Here is a 21,557-nt window from a genome sequence, read left to right as displayed (position 1 = left end):
TAATGTAGTGCTAAATGACAGATATAAAATTTTGATATTGTAGAGAACCTTCAGCCAAATTCTCAACTTTCGATAGGCATGGCAATATTATACTATGTATTTCTACTGGATGTGCATCTTGTCTGTTATGTCAGAATGAAAAGAACTGCATCTTTCTGTCTTGGGTATGAATCCTATTGCATTCTTGGAAATGATAATATCTAATCTGAGTTCAGCTGGATTGATAGCAGCAGCAAACATCCTCTTTTTCCTCACTTAAGTAGTATATTGCCACTGAGCAAGTCTCAGGTGGTTTATTTGAGCCACTCCTCGTCTCAGGGGGAGACCTCAAGAGGCCTCTTAGCTGTGTAGTAAATGGTATAGACAGAGATGTTGCCTTAAGTACTCTGGACTTTGAATTATTTAACTATCGTAGAAGGAAGCGGGGGCTGGGAGAATCATAGCAAAGGAAAGGAGAGATTATTTCTCCCCTTTGCAAAACTCTATTGGGTTCAACATCATACCATGAAATATCCAGTGCAGAACTCAAGAACTGCTCCAGTGGATCTTCGCTGACTTAACCAATTGCATGGAACATGGGGATACTTAACCCAAATCTGTCGGTTTTAATTATTTTCCTCTGGACAGATAAAAGCTTTCTATAGGTTCCTGTAGAATATTTGCTCTTTCAAGCGTTCCTCTGTGCTTTGATACTAAACGATTAAAGCATGCTAAAGAAAAAAACAGCTCCAACCTTTAGCTCCCTCTTCTTGGGCCCCCTGACTGCAGCTTTGATTGTTGACCTAAATTCCCCTTTCATAACGGAGTCCTGTCACCTCTGGTTGCAGTCTCCCGGCACGGCCAACTTTCCGGAGCGCAGGGGCTGTTTTCCCTCTGCCCCGCGAGGCCGCGCCGGGCTCCCCAGCGCACCTGATGTGTTCAGGCTCTCCCCCTTCCCCCAGCATCTCGGCTCCTGGAAAGTAAAGCAAAACAAGTCCTTTTCTTTGCTGTTGCTCATCAAAGTATTCTTCTGAATAAAGAATGAAATTCTTAGGTAATTCTGTGGCTGGGCTGATTACCAGGAGGATTGCTGTTAGCAAGATGCAAGAAATGTCACTGATGTAACTGAGGGAGTCCCAGAATCTGTTATTGATGATATTAAAATGGATTACAGCAGCGTGCATGGGCTGCTTCGGCCTCTCCTTTCCAGCTCTACGCGCAGAGAATGCTGCTTCTGTGCGACTTCAGTGGCTGCAGCCTCTAGCTCTTAGTTCCTATTTCTCTTCGGCTGCTTGTGATAAACATCTATTCCAATCTCGGCATCGTGAGCGGTGCCTTGTGTCCTCACTTGGGACTTTCTTCTGAAGGTTGAGCAGCTGATGCTACATGCTGTGCTCATACTGCCAAATGCTGTCCAGCACATAGGGCCCATGAGAGAAGGCAGGTCTATTAAAGTCCCTATCTATGAGAACAAAATGGGACATAAATATTATATTGGCCTTGGTTAGACCCTTCTGAAAGAGGTCAGGTGTGATGAACAGTGATATACTGGAGCAGCTGTGGGTCAGTAGCCAAAAAACTAATGGTCTTGACTTAATAATGAGATTTTCCTTGCTTTGAGGGGAAAAAAAAAAAAAAAAAAAAAGACGACGACACTGTGTTTCTGGTTTACCGTATTTGGTTTTTGGCATTGGACCTTTGGGGTTTAATTTTTCCAGATGTCTCTAGTATTTTGATGCCTAGGAATTTACTTTTCTGATAAGGAACAGGATTTATCCTAGGAGGAACTTCTTGGCCCCTCAAAGTCCCTCTTTGGCTAAGCATGCATGAACACACCGTTTTACGCCGTTTCTACGCTCTCTAAAAATGGACTCATTTCTTTGTGGGGGAGGAAGGAAGGTTACTAGTGACTCTTACTGGAAAGTTGTACTAGTGTTGCTGCTTTTTCAAATAAAAGATAAAATTATTTGTCAATTCCTTGAGCTTCAGAAAAAAAAGAGTTTTAAGGACAAAAAATGTCCAGCCTAAGAATTTCAAAAGCTGTCAGTATTCTTCTCAGCTATAGTTCCATCCCCTTCTAGCAGCTCAAGGCAAGCAGAAGTGAGGAAAACTGTTTGCTGCTGTATGAAACTTGTACATATTTTTTTAATCTAATTGCTGTGGGGAAAACAAACATCAGCTTTATTTCACACCATTTCTTGGCTCAGAAGCTTTGGCCATATTCGCCAAATTGTGGTTTTGTAGTTATTGGCCTGAGTCTCATTTAACATGAGGCCTCTTTACACCACTCTTGATTTGTAAAGGAACATAAAGTAGCTAAAAATGTCCTGTACCACATTATTGTAAAGAATTCTCAGTGTAAATGAGAATCTCAAATCTGTATATTTTTCATGTGAACATGGGTTGTGGTCAGAACTAAATTTTGAAATTTGGAGTGTCAACCATTGTGAGGGGTGAATTTGTGCCAAAACAGCCTTGTTAGGGGTAAAAGAGGCCTCTTGCAGTATAGAATGTTCTTAATTATGTCAAAGAAATAACTCATGGCTATGGAACCTTTTACTAAATTAAAGTAAATTGTAAAAACATCAAATTATTCAGTTTTCAGAAGTTCTGACAATTATTTCCCATGTCCCTACTCCAATGGCTTTGCCCTGATTAGTCATCAAAGAAGAAGTAATGAATTCTGATATTATGACATCCAAAGCCCCAACTGAAATGAGTTTCATTGTGCGGGGGACAAAACGGAAAAGTGGCACTCCCTTACCCGGAGGTGTCTTAGTCTAAAGCCAAAAGTAAGTGAAGGATTGGGACAGTAGGTGCAGCAGACAAGCAAAAGAAGGTCATAAAGACCTGCAAGTCTTGCATTCTGCAAGTTATCAGGAGTGTGGGATTCTTATCAAACCTTTTCTTACTTTTTCCTTTCAAAAATGAAACAAGTCTTGCTGTTGAAGGGATTGTGTTCAATCCATCTTTTTATCAAGAGTTGGATGTCTAACAGTAAAAGTTTGAGAAAAGAATGCTATATGTGGCATACGGATTCAGTAATGACCTTTGCCCTAAACCAGAAAATATAAGAAACTAGAACAGTAGACTGTTTGAGTTCAGCAGCTTTCATACTGACGAGTTCAGTGGTGTCCCTATTGTCACTATTTTTTTTTCTTTTTCTGCCCTCCTTTGGCTCCCTCTAAGTCCCGAATTGATGGCAGCTGTTTGAGCCAAACTGAAGACATGTTGCATCACATCAGAGTTTAAAAGCTCAAAGGCAAGGAAGAACTGCTACTATTCTGTAGTATTCCTCCAGCAGCTCCATCTGTTCAGCTGAGGTCAATCACTAGCATCATGCAGCCTTTCAGAGAAAGATGATGTTCTTTAACAGGGGCTAGTAAACTGAATTTTCATTGCACAATAACTTATTAGTTCGTTGGGGCATTAATTAAAGCCCCGGTCAGTACAAAAAGCCAAAAACCTAACCCTTGAAGGTAGTAGGGTGGATTTCCTCGGAGCTGGAGCCCACAGAAGGTTGTTCCAGGGTTTCCAGGCCCCCTGTTTGACAGCAGGGATCTCCAACACTTTAAAAGCAGGGGTAGCAGCTACTGCACGTGCATCTGCCGTGGGGCCTGCAGGAGTCAGATCCTGGCTGCAAAGGTGGCAGAAGCATTGCAAAAAAGGGTTGACTTCTACACTACTGCTCCAAAGAGCTGGGCAGCCCTGGGGGGTCCCCCAGCTGTGCTGAGGTTCCACAGCTTCTCTGAGGGGTTTGTTAGGAGTAGGACATCTCTGTACCACTTGTTTGTTTGTTTGTTTGTTTGTTTCACCAGGTTAGCATTTCCTGGCAGGCAAAAACCTTACTGAAAAATTTAATACCAACTCATGTGGTCCTACCGCAATAAGAGATCTGCTTATTAAAATGGTCTCCTTTTAAAGGAAGTTGCTTTGTTTCATAGCAAGTAGCTTTTATACGACATACTTTTACTTTGTCTCTTTAGTATTTCCCACATTGGAAGCAAAAGATGAGAGTTCTTGAAACAGCTATTCGCTTTGTAGGGTGGACTCCCACAAGATTTTAATTTTCCAAATGAGAATATTTTGGGGCACCTCATTTCCTCACCTGGCATTGTAGGAATGCCACTACCTCTATGCAGAGCATTTTTAAAGGTTCTTTTGGGCGCACAGGGAAATCAATAGATGTTTGCCTCCCAAAGGAGGAAAACTTGTCTCTCTCCTGTCAAAGCCTCAGATTTCTCTTCACACTCGGTGACAACAGTTTCCATTCTTGCACAGTTCCTGGGGACCCTCTGCTACCCTGAGAGGAAAACTTTTTATATCTCATTTTTATAACTTTTTTTTTTTTAAAGCTCATTTGGGAGAGAAACTTGTCTCGCTGGTTGTCTTCTCATTTGCTGCAGTATTCTCCACTCACTGCCATTAGGCAATATGTTAATTTGAGACTCATGACAATGTAGATAATTATGGGGTTTCTTATATCTGAAAATGAAAGGTTTTTAAATGTGCTATTCCATAAAGAAAATTTTAAAAAGCTGGGAGATCTCTGGCTCTAGAATTTCTTTGGTAGCTTTGGCTTTCATGTCATTAATCTCTCAGGTAAATATCCATTCCTGCTGGAATGGCAAATGTCATTTTTTTAGCATGTTTGTTTTTTCCTTCTCTGTTTCTCCTCCTCTCCTTCTTGTGATCAGAAGTAGCAATATAAACTAGAAGCCGGTCTTAAAAAGGTTTTGAACCATGTGTGCCCTACAGATGAATAAACACGTTACCTTCCGAACCCTGGGATCTCTCTTCCAAAGGAAACAGGAAAAGGGGGAGCGTAGAGTCCCTAGCAAAATACCAGTGTGCAGAAAAAAAGGCCTGTTTGGAATTTTTCAACTTTCCCATCAGAAGCCTTTTTTTGCAGGGGGAAGGAGGAGATGAGGGGAAGGGTGTGAGGAGAGGGGGAAGGTGGGTGCTGGGAGAGGGAGGGAAAATACAGTGAATGCTCCTGTAACCTTTGCTCTGTTGATACTAGACAAGACTGCGCTGTTAATGAGTGATTGTTAACAGATGGCTGTTGAGCAACTTAGTCAGAAGCAGAAGATGTTATTTGGTTGTAGTGCTGGGAGGGTTAGGGTGCAAGGGTGAGGTAAGGGGATATTTAGTCTTTTCATGAAGACTGAACTGTCAGAGATTTATGATTTTCAGTTAGGCTTTTGGAAGTGAAGGCTGGGGAAAGGCTTGTTTTCTGTGCGCTGATAGTAAGAAAGGCCATTTGGTGCTGAAGGCTCTGACGATTATTTTTCCAGTCTAGCTGCAGCCCTTGGCCATTAAGACTTGAAAGAAGGAAATGTAGGTCTTTAACTCATCAGACCTCATGTCTCAAACTTGGAAAGGCATGAACTCTTCCTACTGCTCAGAAATGTCTGAAGATTCAATTGAGAGAGCTTTAGCTGTGGATCTGAACTTTATGGGAGAAATCATTACTATTTATTCTGTGTGGTACACCAGATTGTTATTAATTGTTTCACTAGTTTAATTGCCATACGAATTAAATATGTATGCAGGGACAAGAATCACTTTCAGACACATGTGTGTCCCCAATTGTGTTTCTTGCACTCTTGGTCTTGTAGGTACTTTGAACAGCATGTCTAGCATAAGAGTGTACATCTATTCCTTGCTGATTTTTATTGGCTTTGATTTTTAAGACAGTCTGAAGAAGACTGATCGCATCCCATTCAGTCTGCCAGACTGGGTGCTTGATCCTACCAAGAGCATTACAGCTGATCAGCATTTCTCATATTGTGCAGTAGCTGGATATCATACTTATTTCTCCTCTGGGCCTTATTAGCTATAAGGTCCAGGCATATACAAGGTCCATAAAAGTGAGATGAGAGAAATGATCAGCAAGAATAGTTCTTGAAATTGTACTTATTTGAAACCAATGAAGGCTCAAGTAAGAAGAAATACACTTTCTACTGATAGCAATGTGCAAAAGGGTTCTGGTGCTTACTCAGGGAAGGGTAAGCCCATACATACGCATCACTAGCAGATCTTGACCTTTAATAGCAAGTCTTACATGACCTCCTGCAATCATGTGCTAGATGATTTAATGCCTTTCTTGTATACTAGCTTTCTAACATATGGAAGCATATATATAAACATTTATGCCTACAAATACATATTATATATTTGCAGTTATATGTGTGTGTGTGTGTATATAGAGATATATATTTATAAAATGTAAATGCTAATTTCATGATTTGTTTTGTCACCCTTATTTATTCATATTTCTTTTTTGGGGGCACATAGGACTATATGACAAATGTTCTTACACCTCCCGTGACCGAGGATGGGTCCTGGGGATTAACACTGTCAGTGACCAGGGGAATAGAGACCCCCGCTATTTCTTCTCCCTGAAGACAGATCGTGCTCGCAAAGTTACCACCATTGCAGCACATCGCAGCTACCTCCCCAACCAATGGGTGCATCTGGCCGCCACGTATGATGGGCACCTGATGAAACTCTATGTCAATGGTGCCCAGGTGGCCACAAGTGGAGAGCAAGTGGGCAGCATCTTCAGTCTTCTGACCTTGAAATGCAAGGTGCTCATGGTTGGGGGAAATGCCCTGAACCAGAACTATCGGGGCTACATAGAGCACTTCAGCCTCTGGAGGACAGCCCGGTCTCAGAAGGAGATCTTGCTGGACATGGGCCAGGCAATTCACAGACAAGACATGCCTCTACCTCAGCTAGTTCTTCAAGACAGTTTACTGAATGTGAAAAACATCTGGTCTCCCATGAAGGATGGCAGTAGTCCTCAGAGCAAGTTCAGCTATCATCATGGCAATTTGCTGGATACCAGCTTAGACCCTCCTCTCTGTGGACAGACAGTCTGTGACAACACGGACGTAATTGCTAGCTACAACAAGCTCCCGAGCTTCCGGCGCAACAAGGTCGTTCGGTACCGTGTGGTAAATCTGTACGATGACAAGCACCAGAACCCCACTGTCAGCCAACAGCAGATTGAGTTCCAGCATCAGCACTTAAATGAGGCTTTCAGCCGCTACAACATCACCTGGGAGCTAGAGGTGCTGGAGGTGAAGAACTCTTCTCTTCGTCACCGACTCATCCTGGCTAACTGCGACATCAGCAAGATCGGAGATGAGAACTGTGATCCTGAGTGCAACCACACCTTGACCGGGTACGACGGAGGGGACTGCCGACACGTGCGCCACGCGCTTTTCAGCAAGAAGAAGCAGAATGGTGTGTGTGACATGGATTGTAATTACGAGAGGTACAACTTTGATGGTGGGGAATGCTGTAACCCGGAGATAACAGAAGTCACCAAGACTTGCTTTGACCCATACTCACCATACAGGTAGGCAATTTTTTTTTTTCAGTGAACAAGACCTTTATAATCATATTGATGAATATCTCTCTAGATCTTTATCAGACTTTCCAATCCTTGTGTTAACAGAATTGTGGGCTTTGGAGGTTTTTCTTTGTTTGTTTATTTTCTTGATAATTGCCTCATATTGCAACTATTCAAAGGCAATCTCAGAAATGATCTTAACAGTGGCTTACCATTGAATCTACATTCCTCATCTAGGCTAAAGAAAAGTCACTGTCAAAAAGTTAAATGGCTAACTGGGACACTCATTAGTTGGTTATTAGCAGTATGTTGTAGCATTGTTCAAACATTTTAACCACAGACTCTTAGGAGTGGAGATGGTGAAGGAAGGTGAAGGAAGAGCCCCTCAGGCATGGAACATAAATACTCTTAGCTACACAAATTTGGTAGAGCTTTTTTGAAGATGGATAGGTTACTGCATATCCTTAACACTATATTAGTGTAGCTTTCCTTAAACACTTCTTTGGAGGACTGTTGAGTCTGCTGGTAACAAGGAGAGAGGTGAGTACCATAGTCCTTTAGACAGGTATCTGACCTCTTCTGTGACTGTTTTTATGCATATGAAAATGAGGGTAATGCCACTCCAACTGTGGATAAGAGGACTGCTTTCTGAGAGCTGACATGAGTTAGTAAAATGCTGCCATTCTCAGGTAAAAGCTTCCTTAAATTATTGTAATTCAAAGGAGGATGTCCCTGAATAACTTAGTTCCCTACCACATAGCTACAATTACTTCACCTTGTTGGTCATTTCCAGTGAACAGTTATTATGTTTAACCAAAAATATGTCCCATGGATGAACTGATGAACTGATATAAATGCACATAACGTGCAAGTTAAAGATGAAACTCTGTTGTCCTTACCGTGTTATAGTTTTGTGGGGCAGTTAATGGAATCATGTGGGGAAACCACATGGTGGTCAGAACACTCAGTGTTGTCAACACGAAAGGTCGGTTTAGGAAGGAAAGTATGAGCTATTTTGGAGTCCCTTTCATTATATCAGTCCAGGCTATATTTGTAACTTCCTTAGTAGAGAGGAGTTTTTTAACGACGTTATCAAGTCAAACAGAGCTTAAAATACACATAATTAAGGTGCGAAGAAATACTTCCCATCTAAAAAAAAAAAAAGAAAAGAAAAAAGAAAAAAATGCTGAATTTAAAATATAGCAGTAATTCCTTATAGCTCAGCTTAATTGCAGCCAGTTACCATTCAACAAGGCTCAAATTAGGAAGTAGTTCAAAGACTAATTATTGAAAATATAGAAGAAAAAAGTACCCATCTTTTAATACTGTTCAACTGGAGAGAAATGCAAGTAATCAAATATCCTCAAAGGCATAATGCAAATTGGATTGTTTTAACACTGTAGTTCTGAGAACTCGAGGTGTTAGTTATAACACAGCTACAAAAATTTTTAGAAAATTACATTATTTTTAATCTTCTGGTAGTCTTTTATCACTTGTACTGTGACCAACGTAATACCCATACAAAATGAAACAGGAAAGGCTTTTAAATTTGTTTGACAGATTTAAGATTGTAACTTAATGTTATTCTGACATAGAGAGATGTTTTTATTCCAAATGAACTGTCTTTTACAAGTACAGAATGTACTTGCACAAGTCCAGGCAAGGAACTTGATTTCCAAAATGTGAAGTTACCTTAGCACAACTTACATACTTCTCAGGGGCAGGTGCATGCTCTTTTTGGGGACAGCCTTCTTGCTGAACTTGTCTGGAGCATTTGTTGCTCGTGTCAGTGAGCTCACAAATTCTCTGTGTGCTCCTTTTGGCTTGAGAAGCATCTCCTTCTGATTGATATTCAAGTCAGTGATTGTGCAGAGATTGTAATTGATCGTTGGCAATGTAACCAAGAAGGGCACTAAAAGATATTCCATCTCTCTGGAGCCTGTATTTGCTGGTGTTACCCTTAGGCTGAGCTTGTGCCCTCCACAGTGATAGATATTCACACTTAGCATGACAAAATGTAGCAGTTAGGCCTGTAGACTTCCTTGATCAATGAGTTTGTAAGGCCGACCTCTGCTTTGAATATTTAAGCTAACTGTCCAGGTTTAGGGCAGTGGCTTTGGCAGTAAAGCCTTCATTGACTAAAAGGGTGAAGTTTCAAACCCTGTGCTTGACTTTGGCATTGCCCTCAACACCATCCCCAAGAGAGATTCTTGTGCCAATTAGTGACTCAGTCAAAATCTGTGACTCAGTTGGCACCATCTGTGCCCATTTTGCATCACCATCCCCTTTTGTCATCACTTTCATTGGCAGAGTCCTCCCTCCCCTCTACTGTGGGCCTTGTACCACATCAATGAAGGCATCTCTTCAGCCACTGAGAGCTTACATCTAATTCCAGGTATTTCCTCTGCCAAAGTTCAGTCTAACAATAGCAGAAGAAAGGGAAAAGAACCTTAAGTCTTGATTAAGTTCAACCACAGATGTAATGGCAGTGCAACAATATCATGACACCTTCAGTCTGCATTCTAAGTTCCTTGTGAATCCCTTTGGCATCTTGGACAAAGTGCTCAGGTACTCTGGAGATGTGTTTCATTTACCGGTGCACTGGTATCCTGGTGCAACTCCTATGTACTTAGATTCCAGAAGTCGGTTTGTTTTACTTTGTTTTCCTCCCTTGCCTTTCCTTTTGGCACCTCTACAAAAATAATTTGCTCCAAAGAGCTGAGGTTCTGTGTTGTCCATACGTGCGACCTGTCAGGTATCAAGGACTTAGCGATATGCTGAGATATGAATGTGACACATCAGTAGAGAAGTTTGCCAGAGGAGCAGTGTGAAAGGACAACATGGATGGTTGGAGACTCTGCTCTGGGAGCTGCTGACCAGAAGAGCTGTAAACATTGTGGTACCAATCAGATCATCTCTCCTCCTTTTTTTTTTTTCATAGCCTACAGGAAAAAACAAAGGACTGGTAATGATTATCCACATAGCAGGCTTTATCCAAGAACATCTGCCTAACTTCTTTTTATTAATTTCATGAGAAAAGGGCAGAAAGTACTTAGTTCCAGAACAAGATTTGCAAATATTGTTCCGCTTTTCTTTATTTCTGCATTTCTGGGAAAATGAGAACATGTTAAGATCATGCAGTCTGCCCTTGTACAAAAGGAAGGAGCAAAGAGGGACACACTTGTCAGAAGGCCATATTCCTTGTGTTTGGGATTATTGCTGGTTACAAAATAAGGAAGGCTTTGGGCTTATGACACCTACCTTGGCTGCCTTTCAGAAAACTTGATGTAAACCTCAAGGAACCATAGGAAATCATGCTCTGCATGTGCCATTTGATGTGGCAAATTGTTGCACCATAGGATCGTTAGCAAAGCCATTCTTCTCTGTAATATGGAATTTGCACATCAGACTTCACCACAGGATTGCATGGACAGATAAGACTGACTTCCTCCTGATACTTTCCTAGGAAAATACTGATGAAATTCCTGAAAGATTAGAAGTTATTGGAGTATCTTCAAACAACCTCAATTCATACAATCTACTGAATGCTAGCTGGAAATCAGCCCTCAGAATAACTGACCCTGGGGACAGGCTTTCTCAGTATCCATGTGTACCCTGTAGGCTCCAGCAGACTTTTCGTTCTGCCTAAGCAAGGGAGCAAGGATGGGATGTACGAGCTCCAGAGTCTGTTCATGCCACCTACCTGCACATCCAGGGTGACATTGAAACAAAAGTTGAAGTCCAGTATTTCTGCTGATCCCACCCTTTTCTGTGGCCAGTGCCATCACTTGTACTGTGAAGTTCAGTAAAGTGTGGCATTGCATCTCATTCGCTCACTCTAAAGATTAAGAGCATTGGCATGTTCAAATCATACATAAAATAGACTCTGAATATATGTTTGAGAAATCTTTAGAGATTGCTATAGTGATTTTGGACAGCAATGTGTATGGCAGAGCTTTGCATGAAGAGTGGACCATGCTATACCATGTGGGCCACACCACTAGCAAGGGGGCTCTGGTTAATCCACAGTCTCCATCATCCACATACAGATAACTGAAGAGTGGCTATTTCAGGACTCGTTCTCTGAGCTTCAGATGAATCAGCCTCTTAACTCTCTTTCTGCTCTCTCTTTCTCTCTCAATAGAAACCTTTTCACAAGGTTTCCTTGCTAAGTGCCATCAATTTATTCCAGAGGTGGGAGGCACAAATGTTGTCCTTTTCTAACCTTTTCTAGAGGTTATAAGAGTGAAAAGAAACAGTACTTGATTCCCAACAAAGGAGTTAGTTTCCACCTAATGCTAAACACGGAAGGTAACAGGACAAAATCATCAAGGATCTTCAATTCAGGAAGCTTGAGGACTTAATCCCCTGAACTGAAGAGACTATTGTGCAGCTCTTGACAGCAAGGGCTCCTGCATTTACACAGGTATCAAGCAGGCATACAGCAAATATCTGAGGTTTTGTCTAGGGATTCAGTGTTTAGTGTCCAATTCTTTGTTTAGCAGCTTCCCTAAGGCTGTTTATAAGGTGGAATGGTGGCACTCTCAAGGCCAGAATTGCTGTAGCTTGGTGGTTGGCATCCAAAAGCCAAGTCTCAACAGGAAGTCCTCTCTCTTCTCTGTTTATTCTACCCTCTATTCCAGATGTCAGAGATGTTAATCAGCTAGGAAGAGTTACATCTGTTCCCTTGCTAACAACTGACATTTATAAGTCTAGTATTGAATTCTGATATAGGCTGAACTGAAGGGCTAAGGAAGCTATTCCTGTGCATATGATTGCACGCCCTAGAAACAGTAGGAGTTTGCTAGATTTAGTTTGACCCACAGTCATCTTTTCCAACTTTTTTTTTTTTTTCAAGAAACATTTTTCCCCAACACTCATAGGACTCTTTAGGACTCTTTTTTTTTTTTTTCCATGGATATTATCCATCATGTGAAAAGATCCCTGTGTGGTCAAACTGCAGGATGCTTGGAATGGAGACAACCTATAAAATCTGTGGAGTAAACTGCCCGAGATCATTAAGAATCCTTGTCGTAGACAGTAGATTGAAGCATATTGCACCCTCCTGCACTAACGCAGCCCCATTTGGCTCCCGTTGTGGAACCCCACGTTGAGGCTTTGTAAGCTGAGAGGTCGCAGAGTCGGTGAGACCTGACTTTGCCTCTTGCTGCTGTGGAACAAGGAGCCTTCCAGGCCTGGCTGCCCTGCAGGCATGGATGCTATCCAGCAACTCCGTTACCAGCCACTGTTTGTTCAAATAAGGTGAAGTTCTTCCCCATCATGTGCAGAAATGTAGCCATGTATATTAGACTGCTTTATTCCCTTTGCTGATCATCTCTCATTATACTGTCTCACGCACACAGCCACAGTTTGAGCTTATCTAAAATATCTTACTATGGGTCTTCAGAGTACTCAGCCTGTTTTTCTCCTAGATACATCGGGGTACAACCTTCCCTCAACAGGGAATGTGAGGTGTCTCTTATGTTTTTAAATAGCAGCGACTGGAGCACTCTGCAAATTGAGGAGGTTGCACCTTTCACACCCAGAGAGATGTAAAGCTATTTCTGTGCCAAGCTTAACCAGGTGCATTACTTCATACATTTGCATTTCCCATCCTATCTTTTAGAGTCCTTTTCTGATAGGAATTTAATCCATTTTTTTCTTGCAAGCAATACCTATCCCTGGAGGAAATATGGACCAGTCACCTCCACCACACTTTCTTTATACCATCTGCAAACATGATGCATTTGACTTTGCCCATTACTTGGATAGCTAAATTTGGGCAAATACTTTATTTTTTTTCCTTAAAGATCTCTTCAATGTTTGCTGCTAGTGGAAATGTAGAGAAATCTTTAAGGAAAAAAGGCTGCTGACTTGTGCTGTGTCCTAGGGGACTTTGCTCTGTGCAGTCACACTTCAAACCCTCAGCATTTCTGGTGCCTTCACATAGTGGGTTCGCAGGGTTCAGGAGAGGGGGTGAGAAGGATGAAGTGAATTTTCTTTATATAGTCTCAGCTGTAAATGTTGATGTGAACAGAGGCATGAATCCTGGCCCAGCAGATGTGGCTTTGCCTGGTATCTGTGAACTTTATGCCAGGGGGAGAAACTCAACACAGAAGTGTGATTAGTCAAAAAAAGAAAAGCAGATTCTAGACGTAATCGGTCTTTCTGAGTAGTAAAATACTTCATGTTGCAGAAGGATTGCTTGCAGCTGCAATAGCAGGAAGACTGGGAAAAGAGATGCATGTTCTGAGCAGTTAACAGATAACTGACAGTGCTCTGCTTTCTGGAATAGCAATGTCTTTAATGTAGCTGTGATAGCTGAAACTCGAATCTACTGCGGGTTTCTGAAGAGAGATGGTGTCTTAAGTCAACTAATAATATTAGGCTAAAAAAAAAGGAGAATTATGCAAAGAAGCATTTATGCATCTGAAATCTTGACCTTTTTTCCCCCAAATTTATCACTCGATCCAAAATGTATGATTTCTCCCAGTTGAGTCATTGCTTATGATTTCTTGTGGACTTTGTTTTGTTTTTTTGTTTGTTTGTTTGTTTGTTTTTAGTTTGCCAGCCTGGTTTCAGAGGTATGAGAAGAGGTAAGTGTGGAGCAGGGGACTTGAGTGTGTATGTATAAATTTGATAGCTGGAACTTATGGAGGAGTGGATTAATGAAATGGAAAGGCGAGAGAAAAGAGGAAAGTCTTGGAAAAGAGTGAAGAGGAATGCAGAGGCAGATCTGTAGTAAGCAGTATTAAGTACAGTTTGTGTCATCCACCCTTGTCTGAACTTCTATGGCACCATTTCCTGATACTTTAGGTCTTTGGTTGCCTCTTCCCTTGCTGTCTTCCTTCTTTCCCCAAGGTATGTTGTGCCATCAGTACAATCTCACTTTTGCAGAGTTTGGGGCGAGGGAAAAGCCAAGAAGTGAATGTCCTCTCCTTATCGAGTTCAGTGAGATGAGTGAACTATTCCTCTCGCACAGCATCAGGACAGCGTGGAGCTGTCCTGTCACTTTTGTGTCTATCCTTTGCTAAGATATGTTTGTGCACACTGATGGTTGAGCCCAGTTTCAGAATACATGTATAATATTCAATTGTGCTGGCTATAGATCACGAATATCCACTGAATTCATCCTATACAGTCTTGGAAGTTTCTCTCTCTGTGTATTTGAGAAGGATGAGGGTTGCGATTGAACAGAGGGGTTGCAGACATTTGTTGGTAATAATTTCTTTAGAGCTATCACAAAAGGCAGTGATGCATAGCTTCATGACAGATTTTCTAGGATTATTATGAGATACTGTGGAACCACTTCAATATTTACTGAATATTATGAGTGTTCATAAAAGCAGTGTTGTAAAAAAGCGTGATATTGATAGCAGCAGTCATTTTTCATTGACTAGGACCAGATTCACTGGGAAGTAAGATGAATATATCCCCATCCCACAGTCCTGTAGGATGTTTAGACTAGGAATATAAATGACTATGGTCAATAAAAATTCCTTGTTTGCTCAATTACAGCATTGACTGAAGCATGCATAACATACAGTGGAGGAAGATTAGGAGTATTTGAAATCATGTCATTCAATTTTGTTCTGGGCAGATTTACAGCTTTGAAGTTTCTCAGGTAAACTCAGTTGAAACTACCAGTTTTGGCATCCACAATTAAGATGAATTTGCAAAAAGTATTTCCCGCTTCCTTAATATTGGGTGGGTTGCTCCACTATCAGAGTGCTTGTTCTCAACTTCCAGAAGCATCCAAGGAGAGCTGCACTGGGGAAACTTTCTGGAGTACTTAAATGGTTGGGGTAAGAAAATCTAATAAACCTGCAAAAAGTCAGGAAATTTAGAGTAAAGGTTGAAACTCCATACCTAGGTGCACCCTGCTGGGTCTTTGTATTTCAGAACACGTTATGTTTGTTCATTGAAATATCTCCAGTATGGGGTTTTTTAAGGTGGAGTTTCACCTTTAACTCTGAATTTCCTGGCATATGTGAATTTGAAGAACACACTTAACTTTTCCCCTGTGCTGTTTTTCATTTTTAATTTCCTTTTTCTTTTAAAGAAGGAACCCTGCTAGAGAGACCCCTGCTAGAAAGGGACCCTACTGAAATCAAGATCAGAGTTTCTGGCCTAATTTGATCTTTCTGAAATTCTTCAGGAGAACTAAGTTGAACTTTTCTTTTTTTTTTTTTTGCTGTTGTTTTAAAGTCTCCTGTGACTGATCCACCTTAGTGAAAGAGATGGATAAATTCTATGGATTGCAGGCCAGTTATTTTAGAAGATACACAGATGTTTTTAAAAAGCATATAACAAGACCTAGAAATATTGGACAACTCACATAAATTCGAGCTAAGGATCTGCTCATGGCCATTGGTGTGTGTGAGCTATTTGTTGTTAAATGTATTATTTCCTTTCATTCAGTACTCCCAGAAGAAATCCGTGTTTGCTGTTGATGCTTGTGGGATAAGATTGGTGATAGCACAATTGTGGAAACAACAGAGGTTTGGAATGAGTGTACTGGCAATCACCTGCAATGATTTTAAACGTAATTTTTGTCCTAGACTTTGAAAACATTTTCCATCATTAATTTGTGTGAGGGCAACTTGGGCAGAAGTATCTTGAATTAAAAGGCTTTGGAGAATAAAATTATTTGTGTTACCTCAAAATGCATCCTTTGAGCTGTACCGACAGTATCATAGGGAAGAACTTAGCTTCCCATGCTACGTCCTTGCAGTACTACCAATTCATAGAGGACTTCAGTCAAAAGCTATAGCCCTTGGTTTCTCTAGCACGGGACTCTGTTGGCTTTTCAAGTCATTTATATCAGCCTTGTAGGGAGAATTTACCTTAGTGAAACATCCCCAGGGAAATTTGGGAAGTGGTGAAGATATGTGACTCTTGGCTTTGTAACTGCCTGCAGCCTCAGACCAGGTGTGTTGTAAGTGTTGAGAGCATGGACCTGATTTCCAGCAGACTTGAGGCTCCTGTACCATTTCCCTTTAGATCTCAATGCTGTGGCACTGCTTGGACTTTGGGTGTAAGTTCCTAAAACTCAGCGGTTCATGAAGAATTTCAAGAATTTTGGCTCATGCAAATAAAAAATGCAAAGGGAAACTTGGAAGAAAGGCCCTGACTTTGCTGTTCAGGTGTTGCCATCAGGTACTTCGTCACCGACCACCCTGGGTGCGACAGGGCAGGTACCCACGGGTGATGGGAAATTCCCTGCATCCTCTGCAAAGCTGAATATTTTTCATTCAGGCAGATAAAATCACTTTGCTGCTTTGCTGGGAGACAATATGTCTCTCCTTTGCTCCTTCCAGTATATTCCACTCAACATCCCTGTGTGTGTTTCCAGCCTTGACTTGTAAGAAGAACTGCAGCTGGTTGGTTTGAATTTCCCCAGAGTTAGTCAGGGTGCTGGTGAAAGCACAGGAAGAGCAGAAATGCTTTAATCAGTTAAATCAGGCAGCCAGAAAAGTAGTGTAGTCCTTAACATTTACCCCTGCGACCTTTGATAATAGCAGTGATGAAGTCTCTATTCCATTTCTCTAAGCACAAGAGTTTATTGGGATTTGGCCGAAGGGTGGAGAGAGGAAAACGGGGTGGAGGGGATTGCTAAGTTTAAAAAAGGAAAATGTCAGTGAGAAAATGGAAATACCCTGATGTTTCTTCAGCCCATGCTGGAGTTGGTCTCTCTCCCTCTCTTGCAGGCAAGGGGCTCCTTTTCCGTTAACTCGACTATGGCCTTATTTAATCAGTTTGCTCTGACATGGAGCCAAGAAAGGGCTTTGCTGTGTGATGCTGGGTCCTGTGTGCGTTCAGTCAGCCACAGCTGTTCCCTAGCAAGGGTTGGCTTTGGACTACTGAGGTATTTTTTTATAGCCACAGAGGGCAACTATTAATAAATGAGTTTTACCAAAACACAGAAGTACGCAACGTGGTGTGGAGGGGAAGAGGGAAACCTGTGTGATTTATGCCAGGAAAATTCCATGTCGAAATTATACTGAAAGACACAATAAAATGAATGTGCCAAGAAGGGGTTTTAATCTTTTTCTTGGGTCTTGCCAGCATTTCTTCTCCATAATGATTTGCCCCATCACATGAAGGATGTTGAATTATTTCCTCAACTTTAGGCTGCACAAATAAGGATAAAGACTAGAAACATAAACAGAAAATATTAGCATTTCTGAAATTTGGTTAGACTGTGAGAGAAATACCAAAAGGAAGCACAGGCATTTCTGACCTTTAAGACTTTTAGGTTTGATCAGACCCAGGATTAGGGGAAATTGTGAAGAATTTCACACTGTGTGCTAGGAACTAGCCGATCAGGAGTTTTCCTCTTTGCTTATTGATTCATTTCTAATGTTCATGATCCAGTATAATAAGCCTTGTGCCCTTGTCAGCCTTGCAAATTGTATTTGTATCCAAGAAGACAAGTGAGGAAGCATTGAGCAGAAAGAAATAAGGTTGTCGATTTAAGCTGCTTTTGCAATCTGAGCTCAGACATTGATTTAAAAAACAAAATAAAATCCAGGGGATATCAATTAATAGACCTATCACTGTAATCGTCTACGTAATTTTTGTGCACTTTCCAAAGGCATAAAAGGAAATTACATGCTTGAAGCAATACCCACTGACTTTCAATGGGAGGTTGCATCTAAATCCCCTTTACCATTTTAAAAGCTTTTTTTTAACTTATTTTGTCTTTGGTTGATTTATTTATTTGCTTTGTTTAATTAGAAATGAGACAGGAAGAGATTAACTGGTGAAAAAATCTAAGTAAATAAAGAAATACGATACACTCATTTAGAGAGTGTGAGATCTCAGAAAGGCCAAAGCTTAGTTTGTTTCAGCTGAGCATCTCAGAGTTTGGAAACATTTTCAGAGTTGCTTTGGTTTGCAAAGCTGGTTGGGAACAATTGCAAAATGGTGTTTTTCTGTCATTTCCTGATCTTCATGAGTTTTGAAGGTGCTCTCTCCCTGCTTTCAATCTCAGCAAGAGAGAATGGAGAGAAATGTATGAACACCTGAGAAATATTAAGAATGAAGTCTTTATGAATATTAAGTTATTTTGTAAGAAATATCTGAATATGTTTGGGCTTAGCATTATGGGTTAAAGGTTTAATTTTTTTAGGTATATCTTGCTCTTCAAGGACTAATTCTTTGAGTTGGTTATTCCTTTGAAAATGTATATTTGCAGCTTGCCTTTGTTATAAGCACTATTTATAAGTACTATTTGTAGTTGTTGCTCAGGTCAGGGGAGCAGTCACGCCATTGACTTTTGGCAGGTATAGACCCTCAGCACAGGTATGAATCAAGAATTAAATCTAAAAGTCTTCAATGTGGAGAGTTAGGTACTTCCACTAGGCTGAAGAGCACCTCAGGTTAGAGGCCCTAAAATAGATTTGTAAATGCTATGCACAGTTTACATCAGACTGAATTCTTTAGAAGTCATTCAATCATTTCTATTTTTATAGAGAGAATATTGCTCCAAATGTACGTTATAGTTTCCTCCTGGACACCTCTAAGAAAAAGGATGTTATAAATTACTCATCCTAAGCTCTTTGAAGTCCATAGAAAGATTGAACTCCCAAAGACATTGGTCTTTGGCTTAGATCTTTGTATCCACAGTGAGGTAGAGAGAATTCCTGAGACAGAAATGGAATCACTAGGAGGGAAGCTCCTACAGAAAAACATTACTCCTACAGAACCGAGTAAGTAGAAGAAATGTTTTGGGTAAGGATTGATGGCAGCAGTTCACAGCATTATGAAAATTACTTCCCTTTTGCCTCCAGCCCTTTTACCACTGTTGCATCAGTGCCAAACACCAGAGCTCACTCACTAATTCTTCCAGAATTGATCAGTTGTGATAAACTTCCAAACACAGAGTAAAATACTTCCATCACACACGTCAGGGTGATTCTCTCACTTTACCTGAGGATATCTGTGCCATTTTATTCTCCCCTTGCACGGAGTTGGATTCAGATAAGGTCCAAGAGTTCCTGGCTTCCTCCTCCTTTACTCAGAAATCCTCTAAGAGTTTTACTTCGGTGCACAGATTTGTTCATATGTTTTTACTTTAAAATGGCTTGTTTTGTTTTAAAAAAGCAGGCTCAACCCTTTCACTATTCTTGACTTAATCAGATGCAATGCTCTCTTTGATCACAGAATGATACCTCAAGCACTTCCAGTTTTTGATCTAAAAAACCACCAGAGAGGGTCCAAAGGCTGATTCTAGGATGTCTTCTCCTGCCCACTTAGTATAGCAATGCAGGCTTCTACAAAGTTCTTACGGCTTGGCACCAGTGGAGGTGTAAAGGTGAGGGAACTCATATGGGGTCTTCTCTGTCTTTGCTGGGGAGACACAAGACATTTCCTATCAACATAAGTTTTAGAAATTTACGTTTGTATAATTAGGGGTGTCTATGTGTGAATCGGTAAACAAAAATGACAACTTGTAATTTTGGATGGATCTTTTCTGAAGCTAGATTTGCACTCTTCAAGTTAAGTCTTGTGGAAAAGTGTGACAATTTTTAATGACATAGTACCTATGCGTTACTGCAATAAACCAGAGCGAAAGTTGATGCATGGTTGAGACATTCAAGTCAAGTCTCAGAGGGTGCAAAATTCACAGGGAAGGCAAAAATGAGACTTCATAGACTGCCTACCATGATCACACTTATGGCAAAAGCAGATCAAGAAATCTGTCATGGAGGAAAATAAGAGTTTTCCCCTTTTTATGCTAGTATTGAACAAAAGAGAACAGAGCATTATGTAGCACTTTGCTAGGGGTCTGTATTTGATTCGAGTAGATCCACAGGTGCCAGAACAGTCATGTCTAAAGGCCAAATGTATGGGTATGATTTCCTATGGTTTACTGTTACATGTTGGATCAGTACTGTACCTTTTATAGGCTGCCAGTCCAATTTGGTAGAGTTTTGGGAAATGTATCCTTCAGGGAATGTTTACAATCAGTCTTATGTTTTGGACTGATAGTGCCTGCTCTCTGATATGTGTTAGCAGATCCATATGTGAAGCAACACAAATGTCCTTCCATCTGCCTAGTAACTCAGCATCTGAGGGGTCTGCTGCCCGCTGTATATTTAAGAGATCTTTTGGGCTTCATATGCTCTTCTGTTCAAGAATCTTCAGCTCTCCAAAGCACACATGTGGAATGATATTTGCTTTACCTTGTACCCCTGCAGAAGATCCAGGTCCTGTATGGGTAGGAAGGAAACCCAAAAGGGTGGTATTTTCTGGGTGCTTGTAAAAGGCACATTTACATCTTTCCTCCTGTGCTTGTCTTAAGCTTGAAGGATAGAAATGAGGGTTGGGATTTTCATGTTAGGGAGCTGCTTGTGTTAGCAATACCTGACTTCTCACTTGACCTAACTCCTCTCTCCCATTCTTTCTTTTCCTTTCTTTGTTATCTTCCTCCTGGACAGGAAGAAATAATAGTAATAAAAAATGTTGGATTTAGAAAAGACACCATCCACAGCATTTTATTTCAACAACTCTGAGCTATTTCCATTGCAAGTGTCCTAGTGTTTCTGCCAGATGACCTGGCAATTTACTATGGATTCTGGAAACTTAAAAACTGAAATATGCTTGTGTAAAAATGTTGTTTCAATGACTGCCATTTTCTGTTTCCTTGTAATCTCTTCACTACTGGGAAACAGTAGACAGCCTTCCTAAGTGTCATAATATTTGGTGGCTCTGAGGTCTCCATCAGAAGGTTATGTTCTATGCAGTCTCACTTATCTTGCCCTTTCATGCATACGATGAAAGAAGAAATTTCAACCAATCTCACTCAAATTAGCTTTTCGCTCCTTTCTCAGAAAGGAGGAAAACTGGGATTATCCTAACTGTGAACTACTGTTCATCTGTCCACTGCAGGAGGACCGACACTAAGCACAACGCTGCGAGGAGGTTAAGAAATGAGATTTGGAAGTTCATGAGTTGTAAAAACAAAAACAGAAAAGAAGTGGCATCTCTAAAGCAATAGTGATGTTTTGCAAGATGCATATTTGAGCTGGTTATTTTGGCCCATCAACTACAGAAGTATCTGTAATAAGCATGCTAGGTCCTTTGTGGTTATATATGATTTTATATGTTTTTATTTGATGCTGTGGGCCTGATTCCAAGTCACTCATTGTTCCAATAGCAATGTATATTTCACTCTGTGGCATGGGGTTTATGTGCAGGGAGGATTAGT

The 21,557-nt window shown here is 40.8% G+C and overlaps 1 protein-coding gene across 1 annotated transcript in view; it reads left to right on the top strand.

Moving 5' to 3' along the window:
• Positions 1-21,557, top strand: part of PAPPA (pappalysin 1) — a 177,856-nt gene that overhangs the window by 20,774 nt on the left and 135,525 nt on the right. The window contains exon 2 of the mRNA XM_010212768.2: positions 6,280-7,348. Within this exon, the coding sequence (XP_010211070.1) occupies positions 6,280-7,348 (1,069 nt within the window). The remainder of the gene's footprint in view (positions 1-6,279; positions 7,349-21,557) is intronic.

The sequence above is a fragment of the Tinamus guttatus genome, unplaced genomic scaffold (assembly GCF_059628265.1).
Source record: "Tinamus guttatus ecotype Peru unplaced genomic scaffold, ASM5962826v1 Tinamus_guttatus_pri_ptg000297l, whole genome shotgun sequence".
NCBI lineage: Eukaryota > Metazoa > Chordata > Aves > Tinamiformes > Tinamidae > Tinamus > Tinamus guttatus.
The sequence above is the reverse complement of the archived record's forward strand: the minus strand, read 5'-3'. Positions and strand labels throughout refer to the sequence as shown.